We start from the raw sequence: 25,293 nt of genomic DNA on the forward strand, positions 1-25,293 counted from the left end.
ATTTATTTGGAGCCTTGATCATCTGTGAATCTCCCTGAGTGGTGTTGGTAGCAGTTTTGGCTTAGAGGTTTTCTTCCCTTGGAGGATTACTTATTTTTCAGCTCTGGTGAGTTTAACCCCCTGGGGGGAGTGTGTTCTCACATGGTGGAATTGAACTGACCGGTGGAAGGTGCACACTGAGACTCTGCTTTATGATCACCTATGAACACTCTCTGAACCACTTTCTGAACTCCTCACTGCTCTTAAAGGACTTTCGTGTGAAGTTGGCCACATGATTTATGTTTTTTGCTCAACAATAGCGCTGTTTGTAGTGCATTATCACAATTTAATTGTTTTATATATACTGCTTTTTTTATATAATGCCTGGACATACTGTACATTTTAAATCAGGGCAAAGTGATCCGAAACCAGTCTGTGTGTAGCCTGTTACAACCTTAACAACACTGACGCTCACTATTTTAACCAGAGCCTTATTTGAAAACATCCTTGTGTAACTCAAAAAATACAACATACTCCATAGAGGTGTTTTACTAGAGTTTATTTAAAAAAAAGTCATATTAAATGTTTACCATCATAGGGATAGTGCAGACAGCTAAGGGCCGCAGCAGTAAACAGAGGACTCGACAATCAACTTGAAATTTAAGAGACAGGTAAAAAGAACTTAAGATAATTTAATTAAACAGTGATTTGGGTTGATTATTCTCAGATTAAACACTATTGTTTAGCTAAAAATATGGTATTCCTCTGGACCTTACAAACATTTCCTCCATCTTTTGTTAATATTAAACTAAAAATTACAAAATTAGAATCTGTACCTTATCTTAATTTGCTTTTACATGTTGTGTACAGAATACAGTATTGTAAATTCTAAAATTAGGATATATTTAGGCCTCACACTGCAGTTCTTAAATATGTCTATTTTCTCTGGGTCCTGCTCATTTATGAGTTTTAAGAACTGGGACTATCCAAACTAAAATCAGGACAATCCACAGTTGTGGAACGGGATTCCCTGATAATTTTATATAAAAAAAAAATATGTGACCTTCATAAAAGATAACAAAAAACAGCAGAGACGTGCAACAGCAGGCAAGAACATATTTAATCAAATAGTTTTTTGTGCTTCTATCAAAGTGGTTGATGAGCAAATAGTGTGATTGTAAAGAATGTTCCACTTTGAACATCTTAATATTGTGCATATCAACTGTAATGGTTCACAACAGAACGTTACAACCCCTATTAAATACAATTATAAAAATATGGAAGCATGTAATGTAGGTAGGTCACAGCAAAAATGACTTTCAGGTGAAAGTTACATAAATAACCTCAAATGTGTGGTATTTAAAATACACTACAGATATCTTCCAAATAATTTTTACAAATGTTGGAATTCTAAATTACCCCTAGCTCAAACCCTAAGGGCCACAATATAAAAAATGTCTGACGGAGGAATTGTCTGCTCGAGAACACATAAGCCAATGCAGGTTACAAAACCAAGGGAAAAGCGAACAAATGGCTATTTCTTATTAAACGTTAATACACAAAGCACTTTGTTTAGTGGTTACAGTTCAGTGCATGAGTACTGCAATATGTCTACAGCAAGCCAGCTTTGATTTACAGTGCTAAGCTGCTTTAGACATGTTAGGGTAACCAAACACTCATTCCACAGGTCATATGATGGCTTTTGGTTGTTTAGTAAATATTTTGCTGAATTCATAGCACAGCAGTGCCGTGTAAAAGTACAAACAGTTGCAAATGGTAAACAGAGACTAATGAGTGTTGAGCTAAAGAGCATCTGCAACATGTACTTGACATTGTATATGCATACCAAGTGAAAAATATATTTTCAAGGTCTGATCATCCCCTTGGGTATGGACAGCCCCTGACCTCTGGACCACTAGCATAACGTTGAATAAAAACACTACTTTATGAAAAAAGTTTGTTAGGGTATCTTCTAAGTTTGCCGATACATGATTAGCTAGATTTCATAGCTTGGTGGTTTTATACTTGACCTGCATAGGACAAATTGCTTTGTCGGCTAAGCTCTTTCACTAGTTTTTTAATCGAGTGCTTACATTGCAGAATTTAGGAAATAGGTGAAAAGCTATACTTGGCTTTAGTTAGGGGGAATAAGACCCAGGAGCTTTTTCACCCAAAATGCATATGTTCTGTGTGGTTTGAAAAAGTCCTTGGCAATGGTAACTATAATAAGTTAACAAATGCTGTACCAAATTATTTCTGCTCAGCAAGGATAAATGAACAAGAATGGACCAGCATTTTCCAACCTGCATGATCTGTATGGAGGTTCTCCATTTCATTATTTGTGACCTACGCACTATTATTATGACAAAATAACGCATATAATATAGATCTCCCATAGAATATGGCCAGCATTTTATTAAATACATCTTTGCATTTACCAAGGAGAATCGAAACTGCTCTTGAAAATAGTATTTTCACTTTTTTCCTCATCTTGGCCCATTAACCAATTGTCCGTAACCTGTAAAGAAGACATATCATCATTTGATGACTGAACTAATTTCTTATCATCAAAATCTAGAAGTTTCAGTTCCTTAGAAGACCAGCTTCTTTGTGGCTCTAGTGGTTTAGTGTAGCTGGCTAAGTGATTACTGTCGCCTTTTGTGTTTACCGTCCCAGCAAAATCCATATCTATGTCAATCAGACATCCTTCCCTATGATTGTTGTTGTTATTGGAATTTGAAGACACATCAGCCTGAAGCAAACTTTTGTTGCTTTGTAACACCTGAAGGTGGAAAGCGGCAGGAGCAGACTTTTTTCTCCTTGGAGGCACTGCTGGGATTAATGAATTACACTCAGATGTGCAACTATTTTCGGTTGGTGAAAGTATCTTATCACCTTCTTTCGTTTTTACAGTTTGAGAAGGCAGTATTGTCCTTGGTTTGGGTACTGGGTATATTTTAGGCATTTCACTTATGTCTGCAGTTTCTACTTTGTGCTCCTTTTTTGAAATCAATGCGTTGGTTGAGAAGTCTGCAGGGCAAGTAGTGTCCATCTGTGCCTCTGGTCTGGATGCCAAAAGAGCTGTTGAAATAGATAAACTGTTTAGATCAGATTTTGGCTGGTCTTCAAGTATATTAACCAAACCTGTAGATTCAACATCAGTTGCTGCTTGTTTTGTAGGATGGGTTTCTGTACACATCACCAGTTTTTCAGCAGACTGCAATTGGACTGGATCACTTGTTCCTGATACTTCAATTTTCTTAACAGATGCAGATAACATACTATTATCTGAGAGTTTTTCTAGATCAGAATTCACTGATGATTCTGGTTCTAGTTTTGGTTTTGTAGGTACTCGAGGTGGTGGCCTCAAAGGTGTTAAACCATCTGAAACCCCAGCATGATGTGCCAATTTTGGAGGTACTTGTGGTGACTTTTTTTCACTTGGTGGCTGATGTTGCTCTGTCTTCTGTTCTGGATTAAGTAGCTTTGCAAAAAGATAAAGTGTTTATGTAAATTAAAGTACTGCCAAACAGCTTAAATATTTAATATGCACAAAAAATAAGAACTGTGACTTATCTTTGAGTACAGTACAGGACTGGTATTCATAGACCATTGGTTAAAAGGTGCCACCTTCAGGTAACTAGTCATCGACAAAATCTTTTTTGTAGGGCTTCCCCTACAGCATACCCATGTAACCCTTCCCACTTCATGAGGCTTCAGTGCAAGCAATTTGAAGTAATCCAATCTGTGTCCTGTACTGTACTCTACAGGCAAGTCAAAATTCCCATTATCTTTATAGTACAGCACAGAACTGGAATTCATAGACCATGGGGCGTACACAAACAATAAAACTGAAGGCATAGCAGCCTGTACCATAGCAAACTGAAATTGCCAACAGGCCCACAAAAAACACAAAGGTTTACAGAACCCGAATAAAAAACAACTTAAAGCTCCTTGCGGCCAAAACTTGCATCAGGTTAGGCCTGTACGTCCACCTGGCAGAACTTAAAAAAACGTGTGAACAGAGGACCAGATGGTAGCCTTGCAAATCTGGGATACAGATGTTAGATGCCAAAAAGCCCAGGAGACACCAAAAGCCCTGGTGGAATGGGTTCTGATGAGAAAGGGGGGAACATTTTCCTTAAGGGTGTAGCCCTGAAGATGAGTTGTCTGATGGACATGGCAACAGTGGAACGCGAAGTAGGGTGTCTTCTATGAGAAACTCCAGGTAGAACAAACAGGGACATTGTCTTGCAAAAAAAGGCAGTGTCTGCCAAGTAGACTGACAGCCCTAACCACTTCCAAACAATGTAAGGGAATTTCCTTGTCATATTTTTGGGGCAGGACAAAGGGATGGACGGACAATGTTCTAATTTAGGTGGAAAGAGGAGACCACCTTAGATATAAAGGAAGATTTTGATCTCAAAACCTCCTTTAAAGTGGTTGTAAAGGCACAAGGTTTTTTTACTTTCTGTGTGCAGCGGCCCCACTAATATTTACCTGAGCCCCCTCTCGATCCAGCATTGTCTACGAGAGCCTTGCCTCTCTGACTCGCACACCTAAATGGCTTTTGACAGCAGCAGGAGCCATTGTGCCAATCAGGCTAGTGTGCCAATCAGGAGAGGAGGGGGAGGTGCTGAGCCACGGCTCCATTTGTGAATGGACACACAGAGCAGCAGTGGCTCCTGCTTGGGTGCCCCCAGAGCAAGCTGCTTGCTGAGGAGGCACCCAGCAGGAGGAAGCAGCCAGAAGAACCGGTGTGGGACCCGAGAAGAGGAGGATCAGGGCTGCTCTGTGCAAAACCAATGTAAGTATAACATGTTTGTTATTTAAAAAAACAAAAAAACAAGGTTTAATATTGCTTTAACCACCTCTCATCTGTAGGCTGTATATATACACAGTCTTGGGTTGAAGTGGTTATACCAGGACCATGGTTTCAGCTACAACCATGATCCTGGTATTGCTCTTTTTTTTAAGTGATTCCTTTCGAAGTAAAAGCAATCAGAGCAGCTATACAGCTGTTACCACTTTTACAGGCGTCGGAAGTGGGGGGAACTCTACGCCTTTACTGGCCTCTCCTGATCCATGAGCGGGGAGCTCAGTAATGACGTGACCTCAGTTGCATTACCTGGGAGAAATGGAAGGATTGCAAGTTCCAGCCCCTCTTTTGTGATGTCAGAAACCATAAGCGGAGAGGATTTCGTCAATCCAGTTATGGTTTGTTTATTTACAAGCCAATACCGATTTGTACAGCATTTGATTTAAACAATCTCAGTTTCAACAGATGCTTTGAAGGTCAGAGAAGAGAAGGTTCTAACAGACCCCAGATCTCTCCATAAAGAGGGCCTGTCATGGCTATCCCTATGGATGTTGTTCATCCCCCAATTTTTTTTTTTTAAGCTCCCCTGTGTTCACGCGCAAATGCAAACATGCACTTAGGTCCCACACATATATGTAAATGACAATCATACTACAGATGAGGTATTATTACGAACATCACAGTGAGAGCAATAATTCTAGCACCAGATCCCCTGTGTAACTCTAAAATGGTAACCTGTAAAGCCTTTTAAAGCTTCGCCTATGGAGATGCACAAATTTTCAAGCATGACATGTTTGGTATCTATTTACTTGGCATAACATCATCTTTTATATTTTACCAGAGAAATTTGTATTATATTGTGTTTATGTTCACAAAAAATAATTAAAGTGTAGTTTTTCTCCAACAAATTGCATCTAAAAAAGCCGCTGCGCAAACATTTTGTGATGTACAAAATTTCAACGTCCATTATTATATTCTCTAGGGCCCCTGCTTATGTAAAATATATAATGTTTGGAAGCCCTAAGTAGTTTTCTAGCACAAAAATGCAGATTTTTACATGCGTGAGAGAAATGTCAGAATTGGCCTGGGGGTCAAGTGGTTAAACAAAATACAACAAGGCTCTTTATAATCTACAGTTGCAAATTGAGAAAAAAGCCTATAAGATGTGATGGCAACCAATGGGGGCAGATATTGGGTTCTGAAAGATGATGGTTAAGGCTCGGGTCACACTGGTGTGATGCTAGCATTCGTGCAAATCCAGCTCGGGTTTCCGCATCGCGCCTGACGCGCAGGCAGTTCACACTGCCATATGCGAACCACTGGGCGCGTCAATACAAAGTTAATGACACCCGCAGATCAGTTTGCATATCGCAGTATGAATTGTCAGTACAGACACCCATGCAATCCGATTCTGGTGACACCTGTCCGTTGAGGGTATTCAGGGACAGACTCTGGTGAAAACCAGACTGAAGAAAAGCCAAGAAAAGACAAAATACGAGTAATAAAGTATTCCCTATGGTTAAGCCTTCTGTCCTCTCACGATGCAAAAAAGGTCTTCCATGAATAATGGTAATTCCATAAGTAAGGTGGGATTAACCAAATCAGAGATACTCCTATTCGTTAAACCCAAGGACTGAGAAGCAGGATGGAACAGGGGGCCTTGGGAGCAGTTTCACACTGACATTGCTCCAGGAAAGGGAACAGCCATCAACCTGAGTGGTATTCTGTGTTTCCTGTAGAATGCTGCAGAATGTATGCAATTCTGCCTTTTTGTCCCAGCTCTCATGTGACTGTGATCCACTATTATTAGAGAGGGAATCACCAGTGTGGGGGTTCAGGAGTGCGGAAAAAAGATGGGGTTTTAAGTGTCTGGGGAAGAAGCTGCCAAAACCCAGGTGCTGACCGAGTTCCTGTGATTGTGTCTCTGTAGAAAATGGCAGTGGGAATGCAACAACTTACTGCATGCTTTCTTGGATGAAACATGCAGGTGGAAACATCTGCAAGGTATGACACAGTTATAGTACCTCTTCCTTCAGAAGATAGGAGGGAAAAAAACGCAGAAAGTGCTCGTTGAAACGAGGCAAAAATTACACGGGTTCCACAATAAAGTGAATAACACCCAAAACCTCTGCCCACTAAACTGCAGAGTGTGCTAAGACCTGTGGATAGTATTGTTTAAAGCCAGGAACTGGAGTCTGTATACAGGGAAACCCTCTCATTTCTAATCCATGACATTGGGTCATACAAGTCTGTTACAGTGGGCATACACCCAAAGGGGTTTTCAGAGACTGGGAACCTTAGAAATGGCCCTGGACCTGTATAGCACACTACAGCCAACTTCACATGTTGCTTTTCAAGCCAAAATAGGTGCCTAATGCAGGATCCAGTGCCCGGAGCAAACATTGCAGGTGGGCCCCATGTATCCAGAAACTGCTAGGTAGCACAAGGCAATAAACAGTCAGATGCTGATATAGGTTTAAGATGATAAAAAACTTCAATAGTTTTTAAAATAAAAAAATACTTCTCCAGAGAAGAATAGGTCCATCACCTAAGCACACTAACAAAAACTGGAGCCCCACAGAGTGGGTGAGGTTATATAGGTACACTCTACTATACGATGAAGCAGCATATAACCCGTGGTCTATGAGGACAGTTCTGTGTCCTGTACTGTACGATTATGATATCATTTACATTTTGCTACAGCTTTCTGAAAACCATACTAAAATAACATCCAGAAAACATAGCTGTTCTTCATGTGTGTATACTTTCCTGATAAATAAAAACACTACCACAGTAACCAATCAGCTTCGAGTTTTTTTTTTTTTTGTCAAACTGAACAAGCTGAAGTAAGGCTGGCCATACATTATGCAATTTTCTTATTCAATTTCCTTTAGATTTACCTATGTAGTGCAAGGGCCTGCCTGATTGCATACAAATTGAAAGTGTTTAGGTTTGACCTCATATTATATGATTTTGGTAAATCTAAAGGAAAATTGTACAAGATAATTGTATAATTATGGCTAGCCTTAGAAGCAGATTGGTTACTATGCATAGCTGTACCAGATTCTGTGTGCACCAGTTTTAGTAAATCTTGCCCTAAATTTATGAATAGTCACACATTTTATATTGGTTTTGATACAGTACAGAAGGTTTAAAGGCCTTTGTTTACATTTTGCCATGTCCCATTGGGGAGATTTCCTGTCAATTCAAATCCTATAGAAACAAAAAGAGGTGGCAGGAAATGTCTACAACATGAGCAGAATTCCCCTCTAATGCCCCGTACACACGGTCGGATTTTCCGATGGAAAATGTCCGATCGGAGGGTGAGGGCTCCATCGGACATTTTCCATCGGATTTTCCGACACACAAAATTTGAGAGCAGGCTATAAAATTTTCCGACAACAAAATCCGTTGTCGGAAATTCCGATCGCGTGTACACAAATCCAACGGACAAAGTGCCACGCATGCTCAGAATAAATAAAGAGATGAAAGCTATTGGCTACTGCCCCGTTTATAGTCCCGACGTACGTGTTTTACGTCACCGCGTTCAGAAGGATCGGATTTTCTGACAACTTTGTGTTACCGTGTGTACACAAGACAAGTTTGAGCCAACATCCGTCGGAAAAAATCCTAGGATTTTGTTGTCGGAATGTCCGAACAAAGTCCGACCGTGTGTACGGGGCATAAGACAGCTGTTGCCATAACAGTTTCCTCTGGAAGGTTTCCCCTTTAGTCCAGTTTTGGGAAGAATTTTAAAATTTTGGATTTCCCTTCACTTTCTGTTCCTGTTATAATTGTCACAAGACCAAATAGGATAAATCCACCCAGGGGGACAGAGAACAATAAATTCCTGACATGGGTTCTAACCCTTCCACGCATTCTACAGAGATAAAACGTTTGGCTACACATACACTTTGACACCAGATTTAGAATTCTTTTGCCCCCTCAAACTGCTCCCTGTTTTTTGGGACTGCAGTATAAACAGTACTCTGAAAATACTGCTATTTATAGAATTTTATACTGATATAAGAAAAATTGTGTGCTTTCAGTTACTAGACTATGGAAGGCTTCCCTTGAGGAACCCATACAATGCTAAATTAAATTTTTCATAACTGCATGTGCACATATTTATATTAGGTCTGGTCTAAAAAAAAAAAAAAAAAAGTTGTATTTTTAATTTTCCAGATCCTAAAAGACCTGGCGGTAAACAATAAAAGCAGTAAAAAGTGAGAATTATGGTATACTCCACTCAGTATATCAAAATGTGACCAGGTCCTTCTGCATTAACTTATACAGTTTACGTCACTCTCAAACAGTGGTTTTTAAGCTCCATTAACACTGGTACTGGTGGTGTTCACTACTGTTCTGAAAGCCTGATACATATATTCTTCTTGCTTTTAATCTTTTTCTTCGATTTCCCAGAGATTCTATTGGTGAGATATCAGGAGTGAAATATTAAATCTCCTGCTTCTTCTTAGATAACAGATTTGTGCCCCCAATGCACTAAAACATTCTAATAAATAGTATCTAAAAATGAATGTGTGAAAGAACACAGCTACACTTTAGGTAGAAAATCCCCCAAATACCTACTCCTCCACTTTAGCTGCTCGACCCTAGAATCAACCACCCTGTTGCCTACCTTGGTGTGATGTCTACATCAACCTACATTTTGAAAAATTTACTGCAGAAGAAATTTACCATCCAATCTGATATTTTTAAAATGTATCTATATCATCTAAGTGGATAATGTTTACAAAAAATACAGTTGGCACTTATTTCCTTTGAAAAATTAAATACAATGGCATATGTCTGTTAAAAGGCATTTTATTAATATTAATATAAACTTCAAATTTGAACTCATATTTTTAAAGTGGACCTTGCACTAAAATGCAAGTACATAGTGCTCCTCTCCCTCATCGAAAACCATTGCATTAATGCACTAAAAACTAAGCACCTGTTAAAGTGAGTTAGAAAACATACCTAACCTACCCCAAATTCTGCAGTGGAGAGGGTGACATCAAAATCCATCCGGTAAAGTCCTGGGATCGCTCAGTATCCCAAGTCTTAAGAAAGTTCTGAACTGTTGGAGCAGCATTCCCAAATCTTGCCAGAAGGATTGTGACGTCAACCTCGCTGAGGGACACACAAACAGCAATTAGGGGTAAGGTAAGTATTTTCTATTTTTTTTTTTTTTTTATGGGTTGCTTTTATTAATATGTTAATTTTACATGGAGGGGAGTGGGCACTATGTAATATGCAGACTATGAAGTCCAAGGTAAGCTAAAGTAATATTTAGGAGACACAAATACAGAATATGGAATAAGCAGACTTACAGGTTCTGATTTGGCTCCAGATCGTTGTACAGGAACAGGTCTGGGACCTGGCACTTTTGGGGGAGGTCTGTGGGGTAACAATACAGCTTCTGCTTCTTGTGAGTTTGTCTGTACTGTTTTCACAGATACAGGTTTAGATTCTCCTTTTGGTAAACTTGGGTGGCGATGTAGATTGGTTTTTACTTCCCCTTCTGGTTTTTCTATAATAAAAATACAATTCAATTAATACATTAAAACTTTAAAGGGTGGAACACTGGGGGGAGAACCTCTGGGGGAATCTAGGATGGAAAAGAACCTGGGGGTCCTAGTAGATGATAGGCTCAGCAATGGCATGCAATGCCAAGCTGCTGCTAACAAAGCAAACAGAATATTGGCATGCATTAAAAAGGGGATCAACTCCAGAGATAAAACGATAATTCTCCCGCTCTACAAGACTCTGGTCCAGACGCACCTGGAGTATGCTGTCCAGTTCTGGGCACCAGTCCTCAGGAAGGATGTACTGGAAATGGAGCGAGTACAAAGAAGGGCAACTAAGCTAATAAAGGGTCTGGAGGATATTAGTTATGAGGAAAGGTTTCAAGCACTGAACTTATTCTCCCTGGAGAAGAGATGCTTGAGAGGGGATATGATTTCAATTAGGGATAAAACTTTTTCGCGGAAGGGAGTTTAACAAGACCAGTGGCCTAGTCGCCACTCATTAAAATTATAAGAAAAGAGGTTTAACTTTAAACTACGAAGAGGGTTCTTTACTGTAAGTGCGGCAAAGATGTGGAATTCCCTTCCACAGGATGTGGAATTCCCTTCCACCTCACCTACTATGTAACTATGTAACATACATATGGAAGCATCCATATTGTAAAGAGTATGTGTGTACAAACTCACTAACATCATTTGTGTACTCTATGTTCCCCTCACACTGCTGTGAATATTAGCTTCACTATTTTTTGGGAAATTGTGTCAAGTCTGACAGCTGCTGTCCTCTTCTAGGACAGTGTACATATGAATAAAAGAAAGGCAGCTTTCTGAGTACCATCTAATGTCTTATAACCCTGGCATCAGGAAATTCCGGCTGTAGCATCTCACTATTGCTGGTGGAATTGTGAACTACAGTACACAGCACATGTCCAATATTGGGTGTAATATCAATAACGTTATTACAGGATGTTCTGCAGTATTATCAGAGAAACAATGTCTACACCTGCAAGGACCACCATGAGAAAGAGTATTTTATGAAATGATGTATTAGAAGTACAGTTCCAGCTTTAAAGAAAGTGAATTACAATTTTACAACAGGTCAAACAAATCTCACCTTTTTTGGACTCCATTAACCATTTAATAGCTTCTTCCGCTTCTTGTGCATTAGTAGTTTTAATTTGTTTTACATTGTAAGGTTTGCTTATCCCAGTTTTGTCTTGAGGCTTAAACAAAATAGAATATAGTAAAATTATAATGAAACTTGATTAGAGCCATCCTTATTAAAATGCCTACTATAGCTGAAAAGTAAATCGCATGAAATCAGTTATCTTACCTATGACCATCTTTTATCCAAATCTTACAAAATCTGCATCATTTTCATACCCATGAATCAGAGGTTTTCATTTTGTAATGTTGCAGAACAGTGACTCACAATGGATTAGGTTTTTGACACAGATTAATAGACTCTCATGTCCAAGTAAAGCCCATCTCCACCAAAGAAAAGAACCAGGCAATCAGACTCATGTGAGATTCTGAACATTCAGAGCAAAATTATTATAATTCTTCAAAACCTCTGTATCCTTACAATGGTGATTTTCTTTCAATTCCTATCCCACCAACACCTTGTCATAAACAAAGTACAACCCACTCTGCTGGATTATCCTTTTTCTGAAAAACATCTGGTTTTGGGACAGTACACACCTGAATCACACAGGAATGCAGTCCGCGTTTCTGTGCGATTCCTGTACGACATAGTGGGTTGCAATTTTCACTTATTTGTTTAAATAGCTTGAAACTGCTGAATCGAACTAAAAGTAGTGCATGCACTACTTTTCAAAAACCCACTGCATCGGATCGCATAGTACTTGCAGTACAATGCGATCCGGTGCAGGCAAACACACTGCATCTGCAATTTGCATTTGGGGTGTGCTTGGTGCTACATTATGAATGCCGCTCAAGCTGGGGAAGCCAATCTCCTGCAGTCACCAGGGAGAAAGGTGCAGGCTGCTAAAGGTGCTCATCAGAAGCAATACATATATAAAATCAAAGAATCCTGTCCAGTCAACCTAATATAGACCTCAGCCTATAGTCTCCGCCAAAGCCATGCCCCCTGGCATGTTTTGCTCTGCCCCTTGGAGCTTATTCATGAGGTAGGTTACTCTATCATTAAGCTTCAGTGGGTGGAGCAAAACATGTAAGGGAGCGTGGCTTTGGAAAAGACTTATGGGCTGAAACCACTTTCAAGTCCACATTAGATTGACTGGACAGGAGTGCGGTGCATTTGGGGTGTTGTTAGGATTATACTGACACCCTCAGCAGATCGAGCACCCAATGCGTTTTGAAAATGGTGCAGAGAATACGGGTTTCCCGCACCGCATTCCAATGTGAACAAGCCCAGTGACAAAGGTTTGTAAAACCCTTAAAGGGGTTGTAAACCCTCTTTTTTTCTTGTTTAACCACTTGCTTACTGGGCACTTAAACCCCCCTCCTGTCCAGACCAATTTTCAGCTTTTAGCACTGTCGCAATTTGGATGACAATTGCGCGGTCATACAACACTGTATCCAAATGAAAATTTTATCATTTTTTTCCTACAAATAGAGCTTTCTTTTGATGGTATTTGATCACCTCTGCGGTTTTTAGTTTTTGTTAAAAAAAATGAAAAAGACAGAATTAAAAAAAATATATATATATTTTTTTTAATATTTTGTTATAAAATTTAGCAAACAGGTAATTTTTCTCCTTCGTTGATGTACGCTGATGAGGCGGCAGTGATGGGCACCGATAGGTGGCAGTGATGGGCACTGATGTGTGGCGGTGATGGGCACTGATGGGTGGCGGTGATGGGCACTGATGGGGCACTGATTGATGGCAGCACTGCTAGGTGGCACTGATTGGCACCACTGGTGGGCATTGACAGGTGGCACTTGTGGGCATTGACAGGTGGCACTTGTGGGCATTGACAGGTGGCACTTGTGGGCACTGTGGGAACTGGCAGGTGGCAATGACAGATGGCACCTGTTGGCACAGATGAGGCATATGTGCCTCCTTCCTCTTCGGGACCGATGTCCCTTTGACATAAGCCGGTGATCGGCTTGTTTTTCCTCCTCACGCTGTCAGCGTGAGGAGAAAACAAAACCGATCACCGAGGTTTTGTTTACATCATGTGATCAGCTGTCATTGGCTGACAGCTGATCACATGGTAAGGGGCCGGGACCGGCCCCTTACTCGGATCTGTGATCATCCGAGTCTCTGACTCGGTGATCACAGCGCGCACACCGCGTGCCCTGCAGGGTGCGCGCGGTGCGCGTACACAAGGGAGGACGTCCCATGACGGCCTCCCGGAAATCGAGGTCCGCGCTGTAGCCGTCATTCGGCTATGGCCCGGACCTTAAGTGGTTAAATAACAAACATGTCATACTTACCTCCACTGTGCAGTTCGTTTTTCACAGAGTGGCCCCGATCTGCCTCTTTTGGGGTCCCCCGGTGGTGCTGGTGGCCCCTCCCCGCATCAAGTGCCCACGTTGGAGAAGTCTCTCCTAAGGTTGACACCCATGCAGGCGCGCTCCCGAGTCCTGCTTCTGTGTCCATTCACACAAAATGCAGGGCTCGGCCCTGCCCCCCGCCACCATTGGATTTGATTGACAGCAGCGGGAGCCAATGGCTGCGCTGCTATCAATCTATCCAATCAGGACATGAGACACCAGCTAGAACTGGTGTGCTCGTTCCCGGCTGGAGAAAGATCGGGGTCAGGAAAGTAAAATGGGGGCTGGGGGGGGGGGGGCTGTAGCACCACAGAAGGTTTTTCACCTTACTGCATAAAATGCAGTAAGGTGAAAAAAACATGAGGGTTTACAACCCCTTTATGCACAAGGGCTTTGTATGTGAAAAAGTAGTCACAGATTTGTCATTAGTAAACAATAATAAAATGGCCTACATGTCAAAAGACTATTAATGGTCATTTGTTTGCAAGTCATGGAGAGTGACTTAATTAGCGTTAGCTATGAGAAAAAAAATCTATTCAAGCTCTAAACATATTAAATGATTTGGTGAAACAGAGATTACAGGGCCATTAAGTAGTGATGTATATGGATTATTTCTGGAGAATAAGAAAATTGTTTAGTGTCACTTTAAACCAGTGGTGTCCAAACTACGGCCCTCCAGGTGTTCAGGAACTACAATTCCCATCATGCCTAGTCATGTCTGTGAATGTCAGAGTTTTACAATGCCTCATGGGAAGTGTAGTTCCGCAACAGCTGGAGGGCCGTAGTTTGGACATCCCTGCTTTAAACCCTTTAACACTAAATCTAATCTCTGACACTAAATCAACCCATAAAAGTCCACACTTGTCTCCAGGTGCCAGAAATTTTAGAACAAAAGCACAATGTCTCAGACTGCAGTTCAACAGCATCTAGATCTTGGAGCTAAACAATATTCAAATATATACAGAGTTCTGATGCATTTTAATATTTTACATAATGTCTGACTATATTTACCCCATACTGTATATTATTACTGTGATATACCCCTTTCTTCTATAAGGCCCTAATAATACCCCAATAAAACCACAGATGCTTTGCTATTTACTGAATTGTTGGCAAAGTAAGTTTAAAACTGAATAACTTGATAACTACAAGATTTAGACTTACAGGATGCTGGGGAGCTCCAGGAAGAAGCTTCAAAGGTTGCGGAATGGATCCTTGAATGTTACTTTCTATAAAGCATAATTTAAATATCATTGTTTAAAAGATAGCACAAAATAGGCCACATGTTCTTAATAAAGAACCTCAGTACAAAGCTAATTAGCCCATCAGTGACTCTCACAAGTGTTCCAAAAAACAGGAGAATGAGGACAACAGCAGAATAAGAACAAATATTAAACTATAGTCATTTTATGCTTACCTGCTCCATGCTCCAGCGCTGGGTCTTTACCTCTGTCTTCCTGCCAGTACAACTGAGGGGATGCAGTTTTGAAGGGCTTGTTGGTGTGTAGCTCGTTGTTCAAGCAAGGTGACCACATGCTACCAGCTGGACCCCCCCAGTGCTTCCCAGGGTTTCCACATCAATCCTCTATGTTCCTCTGTGACGCTTGTTCCTCCTGTGATCTCCAGTGTATCCTGCTCCCGTGATCCCTGTGCTCTGCAGCCTGTGTCCTCTGTACCTGTGACCCAGTGCACTCCAGCCTGAATTCTGCTCCTGTAACCCATGTTTACTTAAGCTTACATCTTGGTCCTGTGACTGCTCTACTCTTTAGGGTGCATCCTGCTCCTGTGACCCCTGTGTATTCCAGCTTGCATCCCACTCTTGTGACCCTGTTAATGTCAGCCTGTACCCCGTGCACTCCAGCCTGCATTAAGTGTCTCTGTGTAATCCTGTGCACTCAAGTCAGTTTATTGTGTTCCCAGGTGATCTTCCCATGTTTCTGATGTTTCATACGCCCCTCTCTGCCTATGGCTGTACTTATTCCATGGTTCTGGAGCCCCTGCGTTACAAACAACTCTTTCCTACGTACCTGCGCACAGTTCCCAGAAGCTGCCTTCTCGAGTGAGTCAGAGGGCCGCAACCTGGGAGTGGGCAGTAGCAAACCCCTTGTGGGGTGCTCTGGTGAGGACCAGGCGCCTCCTTAGATTCTGTGCCTTGGCCCTTCTAAGGGCTCACACCTTTGCTAAATGTGCGGCCACACTGAGTCCTAGTCTTTTTGTACCACCAAACTTCTTTGTTACTCCACCGCCTAGCCCCAACTGCTACAACCAAATCCTGGTTAGCCAGTCTGTCTCCTACTGGGAATGGACTCCCATCTGTGACAATTCACTGGTTCCTTGAATGGAAAACGTTTGTGACACTCATATACTAGTGCAAAAAGGTTCTCTAACAACCTGAAGATGTTCATTGATTCTGCATGTCATGTCATTTGAATATACATATAGGTCTTCTTACTTGGAGGTGGTGGTCTTTGTGGTGGACGTGTACGAGGCCGATTAGGAACAGACAGTGATCTGTTTGGTGACCGGGAACGCACTTCCCCAGCATCTTCAAGTTCTTTCTTTAGGGCTAACAAATCTGCATCATCTGGAAATAAAACATTTTTAAACACAGTTGAAAATTAAAATGATTCTATGCATGAAGATAAAAAACCTTCATTATGCAGACTGCCACAGTTGATCTACTGGCTCTCTGCCTCCTCATTGGCTTAGACACAACAGCGGGAGCCATTGGCTCCCGCTGTTGTCAGTCACAGCCAGTGGGGAGGGATCGGGGGTGGGGCCAAGCCTAACTGTGTGCGTCTTGTGAGCACACAGAGTGGGGCTGGGGAGCAAGCATGCACGGGTGCCCCCATAGCAAGCGGGGGCACTCATTGGGCGGGGAGCCAGGAGCAACGACAGGGCACCCGAGACAAAGAGACCGGGTGCTGCTCTGTGGAAAACCATAGCTCAATGCAGATTAAAAATAACAAAAACTGAGCCTTTAGCATCACTTTAAATTATAGCGCATGCCATAAAGGTATTATAAGTTCCAGGAATGATACATAGCTGACTTATGTACCTAACACAGAAGTGACTAATGCATAATAAATATAATCTATGTTTTTCAAATATAGAACGGTTTCTCATTATATAGAATCATATACTGGGTAACTAAACAGCTTAAGTCCTCTACTGCATGAGAGAGTCTTTGTGGCAAAACACAAAATGCTGCTCTCCTATGATTTGCTTTCAGAGTTAGAGACTTTTTTAATGTAAATTATTCTGCAATATACTAGTATTAGAGAAAAAAAAACTTCTGTATAGTTAAACTTTAACAGTCTTAAATTGTATTTATTGGAATCCCTCCTTGAACTATGCATAGAAAATGCAGCCACCTGTTGGAACCACAATCTCATATCTTCAGTTGTAAAAAGCTAGATATAATAATATATTTTTATTATAAACGGACTTTCATTTTAGAATTATTGTTAACTACAGGCAGCCCCCAAGTTATGAATGGGCTATGGACTGTAGGTTTGTTCTTAAGTCGAATATGTTCGTTAGTTGGAACAGCATGGGCAGAACAGCAGATATGTCGTTTTCCAATGTTCCGTTGAATGTGCCCGCCGTCGAAAAGGTGCCGTCGAATGTGCCCGCCGCCCCGTTCGTAAGTAGGAGTGGTTTGTAAGTCGGATGTTCGTAACTCGGGGACTTCCTGTAATCTCACAATCATACTCATGGCTGTTTTATATATTTTGTTCATACCCCATAGTTTTACAATAATAGCCAACAATTGCAAACAGAAACAGTGTCCTACATTTCAAGATTGAAAAAATTGGCGTGTAGAGAATTAAAAATCACAACAATCCTTTGCTTTTACCTTTAAATGAGTGAGGCTTCTTAGGACTCGTATAAGAAGCTTTAGTTGATGATGATGATGTGTATGTTGCAGGCAGCTGTTCATTCCCCAGAGACATGCCATCACTTGCTGCTGACTTGTCAGTTATTAGATAGTGAGGCATAACGTCATCAGAGTCATCTTCCAATATATCACCTGTAGAAATTCAAAAATATATGTTTGGCTATATAGCAGGAATGTTATAACATATGAACCAAACAAAATAAAGGTGGTTATTCCAAAAATACCTAAGGGCAAAAGACTACAAAATTTCAAATGAAGATCTCATCACCTACTAGCATAGAGGGTGATGAGTTTCTTTTGGTCCCATATTTGCACTACAGGCATTCCCCACTTTTAAGTACACAATGGGGTTTATTTACTAAAGCTGGAAAGTGCAAAATCAGGCTCACTTCTGCCTAGAAACCAATGAGCTTACAGGTTTTATTACCAAAGCTTACTGAAACAAGCTGGGGTTAGAAGCTCATTGGTTTCTATGCAGCAGTGAGCCTGATTTTGCACTTTCCAGCTTTAGTAAATAAACCCCATTGTGTACTTAAAAGTGGGGTATGCCTGTATATGGTCACTCTCCCTGTCATGTAGTCTGGCTCTATTTGAAAGCTGAATCCATTGTCTGGAGGAGGAAGTTTTCTAACTCTGTAATGTTCAGATGGTGCACAAATATGCGTTACAAAGTACGAGTATTACATTTTCCACTAACACCATGCAAAATACAGTACAATTGAGTCATTTACTAAAGGAGTTAGAAAACTTCACTCAATAAATGGTGGAAGTGTTCACTCTGAATGCCCAACCACTTGTTACAACCAAGGTATGCAGAAAACCTTGAAGAGGATGGGCTACAGCAGCAGAAGACCACATCGGGTGCCACTTCTGTCAGCTAAGAAGAGGACTTATGGAACTTTAACAACTAAAAAATGGACTTTCAAGGCACACAGGTATACTATCTATAAAAGGTAAAAATGGTTTAATTTGAGTATGGTCTACAAAAAATAAAAACAATTGATACATATAGATACATGGAACAGAAAATATTTGCAAGTGGGTCGGATTGTAGGTCCGGGTAGGTGTATTCTTAATAGCGTTTTCTTTGAGCTATTAAGAATATACCTACCCGGACCTACAATCTGACCCACAACTTGCTTTTTCACATCCACAATCGGAACACCTGCTTGGGAATATGTTCTTCACCTGTTTCTGTATGCGTCATTGTATACATGTATCACATTAAGTGGTGTCCTGGGTGTATGTAGGGTAGAAAATACTAACTATATGCAAATATTTTCTGTTCTATGTATCAATATGTATCAATTGTTTTTATTTTTTGTAGACCATACTCAAAACCATTTTACCTTTTATAGATAGTATACCTGTGTGCCTTGAAAATCCATTTTGTTAGTTGTTAAAGTTCCATAAGTTCAATATCGGGACGTTGGCACACTACTACTTATGTACCTACAGTGTCACCCTGTTTTCAGGTACATATCTATTTGGGAATTTCTCAGCTAAAAAGAGGAAACTGAAGCTCACCAAAATTGGACTATAGAAGATTGGGAAAAACGTTGCCTGCTCTGATGAGTCTCAAATTCAGCTGCAACATTCAGATGGTAGGGTCAGAATTTGGCATAAACATGAAAGCATGGATCCATCCTGCCTTGCATCAACGGTTCAGACTGGTGGTGGTGGTGTAATGGTGTGGGGGCATATTTTCATAGCACACTTTGAGCCCCTTTAGTACCTATTGAGTATCATTTAACCTCTTCAGCCCCAGATAATTTTACCCCTTTCCTGACCAGAGCACTTTTTGCGATTCGGCACTGCGTCGCTTTAACTGACAATTGCGCGGTCGTGCGACGTTGCACCCAAACAAAATTGATGTCCTTTTTTTTCCACAAATAGAGCTTTCTTTTGGTGGTATTTGATTACCTCTGCAGTTTTTATTTTTTGCGCTATAAACAAAAAAAGAGTGACAATTTTGAAAAAAAAGCAATATTTTTTACTTTTTGCTATAATAACCCCAAAAATATATAAAAGAACACATTTTTTCCTCAGTTTAGGCCGATATGTATTCTTCTACATATTTTTGGTAAAAAAAAAAAAAAATCGCAATAAGCGTATATTGATTGGTTTGTGCAAAAGTTATAGCGTCTACAAAATAGGGGATAGTTTTATGGCATTTTTATTATGAATTTTTTTTTTATTTGTAATGGCGGCGATCTGCGATTTTTATCGTGGCTGCAACATTATGGCGGACACATCGGATACTATTTTGGGACCATTGTCATTTGTACAGCGATCAGTGCTATAAATATGCACTGATTACTGTGTAAATTACACAGGCAGGGAAGGGGTTAATCACTAGGGGGCGAACAAGGGGTTAACTGTGTCCTAGGGAGTGATTCTAACTGTGGGGGGGGGTGGGCTTCCACTCACATGACAGGGAGCAGTGATCTCTGTCATGTCAAAAGGCAGAACGGGGAAATGCCTTGTTTACATAGGCATCTCCCCGTTCTGTGGCTCCGTGACTTGATCGCCGGGAGACCAGTGGACATAGAGTCCGCGGGTCCCGCGGGCACGGTCACGCTGTATGCTTACCCCGCCAATTAAAGGGACGTACAGGTACACCATTTGCCCACCGCTGCCATTATGCCGACGTATATCGGCGTGCAGCGGTTGGCAAGTGGTTAAACACCATTGACTACCTGGGTATTGTTGCTGACCATGTCCATACCTTTATGACTACAGTGTACCCATCTCCTGATGGCTACTTCCAGCAGGATAATGCACCATGTCACAAAGCTCAAATCATCTCACCACTGGTTTCTTGAACATGACAATGAGGTGGTTACTGTACTCCAATGGCCCCCACAGTCACCAGATCTCAATCCAATAGAGCACCTTTGTGGTGGAACGAGAGAATTGCATCATGGATGTGCAGCCGACAAATCTGCAGCAACTGTGTGATGCCATCATGTCAATACGAACCAAAATTTGTGAGAAATGTTTCCAACACCTTGCTGAATCTATACCACAAAGAATTAAGGCAGTTCTGAAGTCTAGCCCAGCACTAGCAAGGTGTACCTAATAAAGTGGTCAGTAAGTGTATACAAGTACAGTGACATTGGGTCGGGAACCTGTAACCCTCTTTCACCTACTGGTGGCAGAGCTCTGGTAGCATGTTCTTTCACCAGCCACCAGCAGGTGTCTATCTGCAAACCTCTGGCATTATTCCCCATTTGCATCTGGCTTCTGCTGGAGAGCTAAACATCTCCGTTATTCGTTCACCTGGGCGTTTTAAGATTAAGCCAGTTTTGCTGTTATGGCTACCTAGTTAACTTTTACTCTACCCAGCCGGTCCCTGTCCTCCCTTGAGTATTCTAGGACATAGCAAACATATACTGTACATCGATCATATTTGTTGTATTTTTTTGTATTATCTACACTTATAATTGTGTCCATGACTGTGCTCTAGCTGTTACATTTTTTTTTTTAAATACATTTAATTTAACGCGTCTCTATATTTTATACACAATTTACAAATATGGGGGTTAATTTACTACAGGCAAATATACTGCGTGCTGCAAGCACACTTGCTCTAGATCTTAGTACGGGAGGGGAAGCTCTACTAATTTCTATCATTCAGTCACATGCAAGCAAAAATGCATTTTTTTTTTCTTGCATGTGATTGGGTATTATTTACAAAGTGAAGTTTTACCTCATTTACTAAACTCTAGAGCAAATTGGAAAATAATTTAGCCTCACGGCCTAAAAGCTGGGTAGCACTATCTTAAAAAAAAACAGTTAGTACAATTTAAAATTAATATGAACATAAAGTTAAAGCAAATGTAAGCACTTTTCTTTTCTTTCTTTTTACCTTCTGATTCATAGTCCAGACTTGAAAAATCAAAAGTTTCCTCCAGAAGACATGAGTTGGCATTGGGTGACAGTAATACTACACTGTCTCTATTCCGAGCAATTTCTTCTTGCAGACCCTGCAACCAATCTTCTGTCTTTGGTCTTATTTTTACTGTTTTGCCACTTACCTGTAAGAAAAAGGATTCATTTTGTCAAGTAAAATAAAGCCGTAAAGCCTAAAGGGTAACACTGTTTCGTGGGAAAAAAAAATAGCAAATATAAAAAAAAAAATGCTACACATGTAATGTTGTCATTTATTGTTATTAATCACCTTAAGCCCGTCCACAGTACATTTACATCATTACTTTGACGTTAAATACCAGGGTTATGGCAGCAGCTAGCTGCCATAACCATGGTACTTTCTTGTACTGCGGGCGATTCTGCGCCAAATAAAAGTGGTCCTGATGGCGGATTGGCCATGGGATCACGTTTATAGGCAGTGGGACGGGTGAAGCCCCGTTCTGCCGCTTCCCGGCCTTCTCCGGGCTTACCAGACTTGTCAGTTAGCCCCGAGCCGATCTGATCCTTTCTGTGGCTGGGCAGGAAGCAGAGGGAGGGCAAGATAGCCCCCACTTGGCTCTATGCCTATGGAGGAATGGAGAGACGTCTGACGTCACTTCTGGCCTTAAAGGGATGAGTTTTTTCATCTCTTAAAGGCAAAGTGACTTTTTTTTTTTTTTGCTTTTAAGTGTAAATGTGAGATCTGAGGTCTTTTTGACCCCAGATCTCACAATAAAGAGGCCCTGTCATACTTATTTATATTACAAGGGATGTGTACAATCCTTGTAGTAGGAATAAAAGTGATCAATTTTTTTTCTTAAGGGACAATGTAAAAATAAAAAATAAAAAGTGAAATTAAAAAAAAAAAAAAAAATGAAAAAACCCTGTCCCTCCAAGCGCACGACAGAAGAAAACGCATACGTTAATCTCTCCCACAACGGTGTTCAAACCACACATGTGAGATATCGCCGTGATCGTAATGCCCTGTACACACGATCGGACATGCGACAACAAAATCCATCTGATTTTTTTGGACGGATTTTGGGCCAAACTTGTCTTGCATACACACGGTCGCACAAAGTTGTTGGAAAATCCGATCGTTCTAAACTCGGTGACGTAAAACACGTACGTCAGGACCTGCCTGTCTGCAGGGAAACATAAGCAGGAGGAGGTTCTAGTACTCTGCTGCTGGTCACTTGTTCAAAAAAAAGAAAAAAACAGCCTTTGGAATACAGAGTAAAAATAAATAAATAATATCAATAAACTGTTTAAAATTTCCATACAAATATACAGTATATTTGAAATCAAATCATTATTATTTTGTGGAAATAACATGGTGTGGGGAGATTTCTGCCTGTCACGGGCTGCGTCACTCCCCTTCAGCCTGTGTCTTAGTAGAAGAGGGAAGAGAAGCCTCCATTAATCTACATGTAATATCCTCCCTGTGTTTAGTAAGTTAATGAGCATGGAAGAGGAGAGAGGGCGTGGGCTGTCATTTAACACTGTGTATACGCCCACATGTGACTCTGTAGTTACATGGGCTACTCAGATGTGATAGAGACAAAATGCTCAGCATAGAATTTCACTGAACACTGAGCATGTGCAGAGTTGCCACCACAGCTGCAAAATTCCTAGCTGAATTGGGGACAAATGGTGGAGAAAGAGAACTACAAGATCAACCAGTTTTTTTTTTTTTTACAGAAAACTAATCTCATAGTGACTGAGTATGAACAGCATGTAATATACCATTTATAGATCATTTCTTTATGATGTGGGTTTAGTGACACTTTAAGATTGCCCTCAGGGCTAACCTCGGGGTTGTCCTTTAAAGTTCCAATCAAGCCAGGATGATAAAGGTTTTCTTATTCTAAATCAACGGACATCTTCACTTGCCTTTATAGGTTTGCAAAGTGTACTAACACAGTTAAAGTATTTCTAAAAAAAAAGTCTTTCATTTTAATTGGAATACAAAATAATTAACCCCCCTCTTGGGTCTCTTTTTACTGAATGTGCCCTGCTGCGAAATTTTACCTCACTTCCTGTCCCAGAGGCATAACAGGAAATAAGAGGAAATCTCTATAAAGCAGTTTTCATCGGAACATATGTCCCTGTCAGAAGATTTCCACCCTTCTGTTCCTGTGACAACTCTAACATTTTGGACTATCACTTTCATTATTGCAGACAATGGATTCCAGGACAAATAGACAGGATGAATCTCCCTTGTTTGTACACAAGTAACAATAAAAACCTGACAGCGGTTTAAAAACATCCCCATTTGGTCAAAATCCAAAAATTAAAAAAAAAAATTGGCTTTACATACACTTTGAAAAAAAACAATAATTCTGCCAGTTTAAGATACAGATTTAAAAAATGTTTATAGTGAAATCTATTTATGCATTGAAATACCACACCTCTGTTTAGAATTTTTTCTTATAGGAAGCGTCTGTTTACTCTGGAGTAAATGTTTGAAACAAGTTCATTCTGGGAACATTGAACATTTACATAATTAAAACAGAAAAAAGGATTCAGGCAATGAAACAAGGTGCGGTTAAATGTGTAGATCCTGGAATTATTGCACAATTAAATTTTTACTACTGTGAATTGCTATGTCTGTGTAGTTCTGTGAAAACAGCTTAGAACACCGAAAAAAAAAAAAAGAAGAAAAGCCAGGAATAATAAAATCAATGTTGGCTTATTCAGTAGATACTGTAAAGCTCTGTACACACTATGAGAAAATTTGAAGAAAAATTCTGTACAAGGCACGATCGTTCGATTTTCATACAGTGTGTACACAACTTTGACATACGATTCTGACTTTGCAAATGAAAATTTCCGGAGGGACAAACTCCAAAGTTTTTCCCAAATGGGAACAGAACCCTTTGTCTTACGAGAATTTTTCGTTTATGTATCTTCTTTGCTTGCAACTAGCTGTGAAATGAATATTCACCCAATTTTCTTGTAGGGTGTACCCCCATTTAATTAATAAAAAACATAATTATATTGAAGCAGCCCATATTTTCTACAGTTATTTTGGTGATTATAAGAATGCTGTTAATTGATGGAAGTATGCAGTTTACCTTTAAACCATCAAGAACAAGAACACTTAAAGCTGTCCTGCTGTCTGCAAACGTCACAATCATTTTCCCCTCAATTACCCTAGAAATAAAAACAATTAGGTATGTAATCATAGTATACATAAATGCCCATTTCTACATCCCTGAACATTGTTTTGGAATCTTCAAACTGCCTAAAATGTGTAGATGCACATACAGTAGCTATAATTACTACAAAACAGATTGCCTACTATAATGTACAAACTCTCCCTAACTGGCAAGTACCGTATTTATCGGCGTATAACACACACTTTTCCCCCTGAAAATAGGGGGCAAATCATGTGTGCGTGTTATACACTGATATTTTACCTGGGCTGCCTCAGAGGGGAAGGAGGGGTGAGTGTCACTGGATTACACAGAACCAGGATCCTGTGTACTCGGCGCTCGCAGTCACACACAGTCCCACCTCCTGGACCGGCTCCTAGCATAGACGTCACATGTCTGGCATTGGACCAGTGTCCTGTCTATCATAGGAGCCGGGCCAGGAGGCGGGACTGTGTGCGACTGTAAGTGCCGAGTACACAGAAGATCCCGGCTCTGTGTAATTCAGCACTGGTG

At 40.6% G+C, this 25,293-nt stretch overlaps 1 protein-coding gene across 2 annotated transcripts in view; it reads right to left on the bottom strand.

Moving 5' to 3' along the window:
* Positions 1-521: 521 nt before the first annotated feature.
* Positions 522-25,293, bottom strand: part of SYNJ2 (synaptojanin 2) — a 193,114-nt gene continuing 168,342 nt past the window's right edge. Inside the window, exons 20-27 of one of the 2 annotated variants that reach the window (XM_073627896.1) lie at positions 24,700-24,778; positions 21,582-21,750; positions 17,669-17,842; positions 16,262-16,393; positions 14,974-15,038; positions 11,441-11,549; positions 10,132-10,331; positions 522-3,463 (exon numbers count right to left, since the gene is read on the bottom strand). In XM_073627896.1, coding sequence (XP_073483997.1) covers positions 2,414-3,463; positions 10,132-10,331; positions 11,441-11,549; positions 14,974-15,038; positions 16,262-16,393; positions 17,669-17,842; positions 21,582-21,750; positions 24,700-24,778 — 1,978 coding nt within the window. In that variant the 3' untranslated portion in view covers positions 522-2,413. Of the gene's footprint in view, positions 3,464-9,819; positions 9,932-10,131; positions 10,332-11,440; positions 11,550-14,973; positions 15,039-16,261; positions 16,394-17,668; positions 17,843-21,581; positions 21,751-24,699; positions 24,779-25,293 lie in introns of those variants that run through there. The other variant, XM_073627897.1, reaches the window with a different exon arrangement.

The sequence above is a fragment of the Aquarana catesbeiana genome, linkage group LG04 (assembly GCF_042186555.1).
Source record: "Aquarana catesbeiana isolate 2022-GZ linkage group LG04, ASM4218655v1, whole genome shotgun sequence".
NCBI classification, from domain to species: domain Eukaryota; kingdom Metazoa; phylum Chordata; class Amphibia; order Anura; family Ranidae; genus Aquarana; species Aquarana catesbeiana.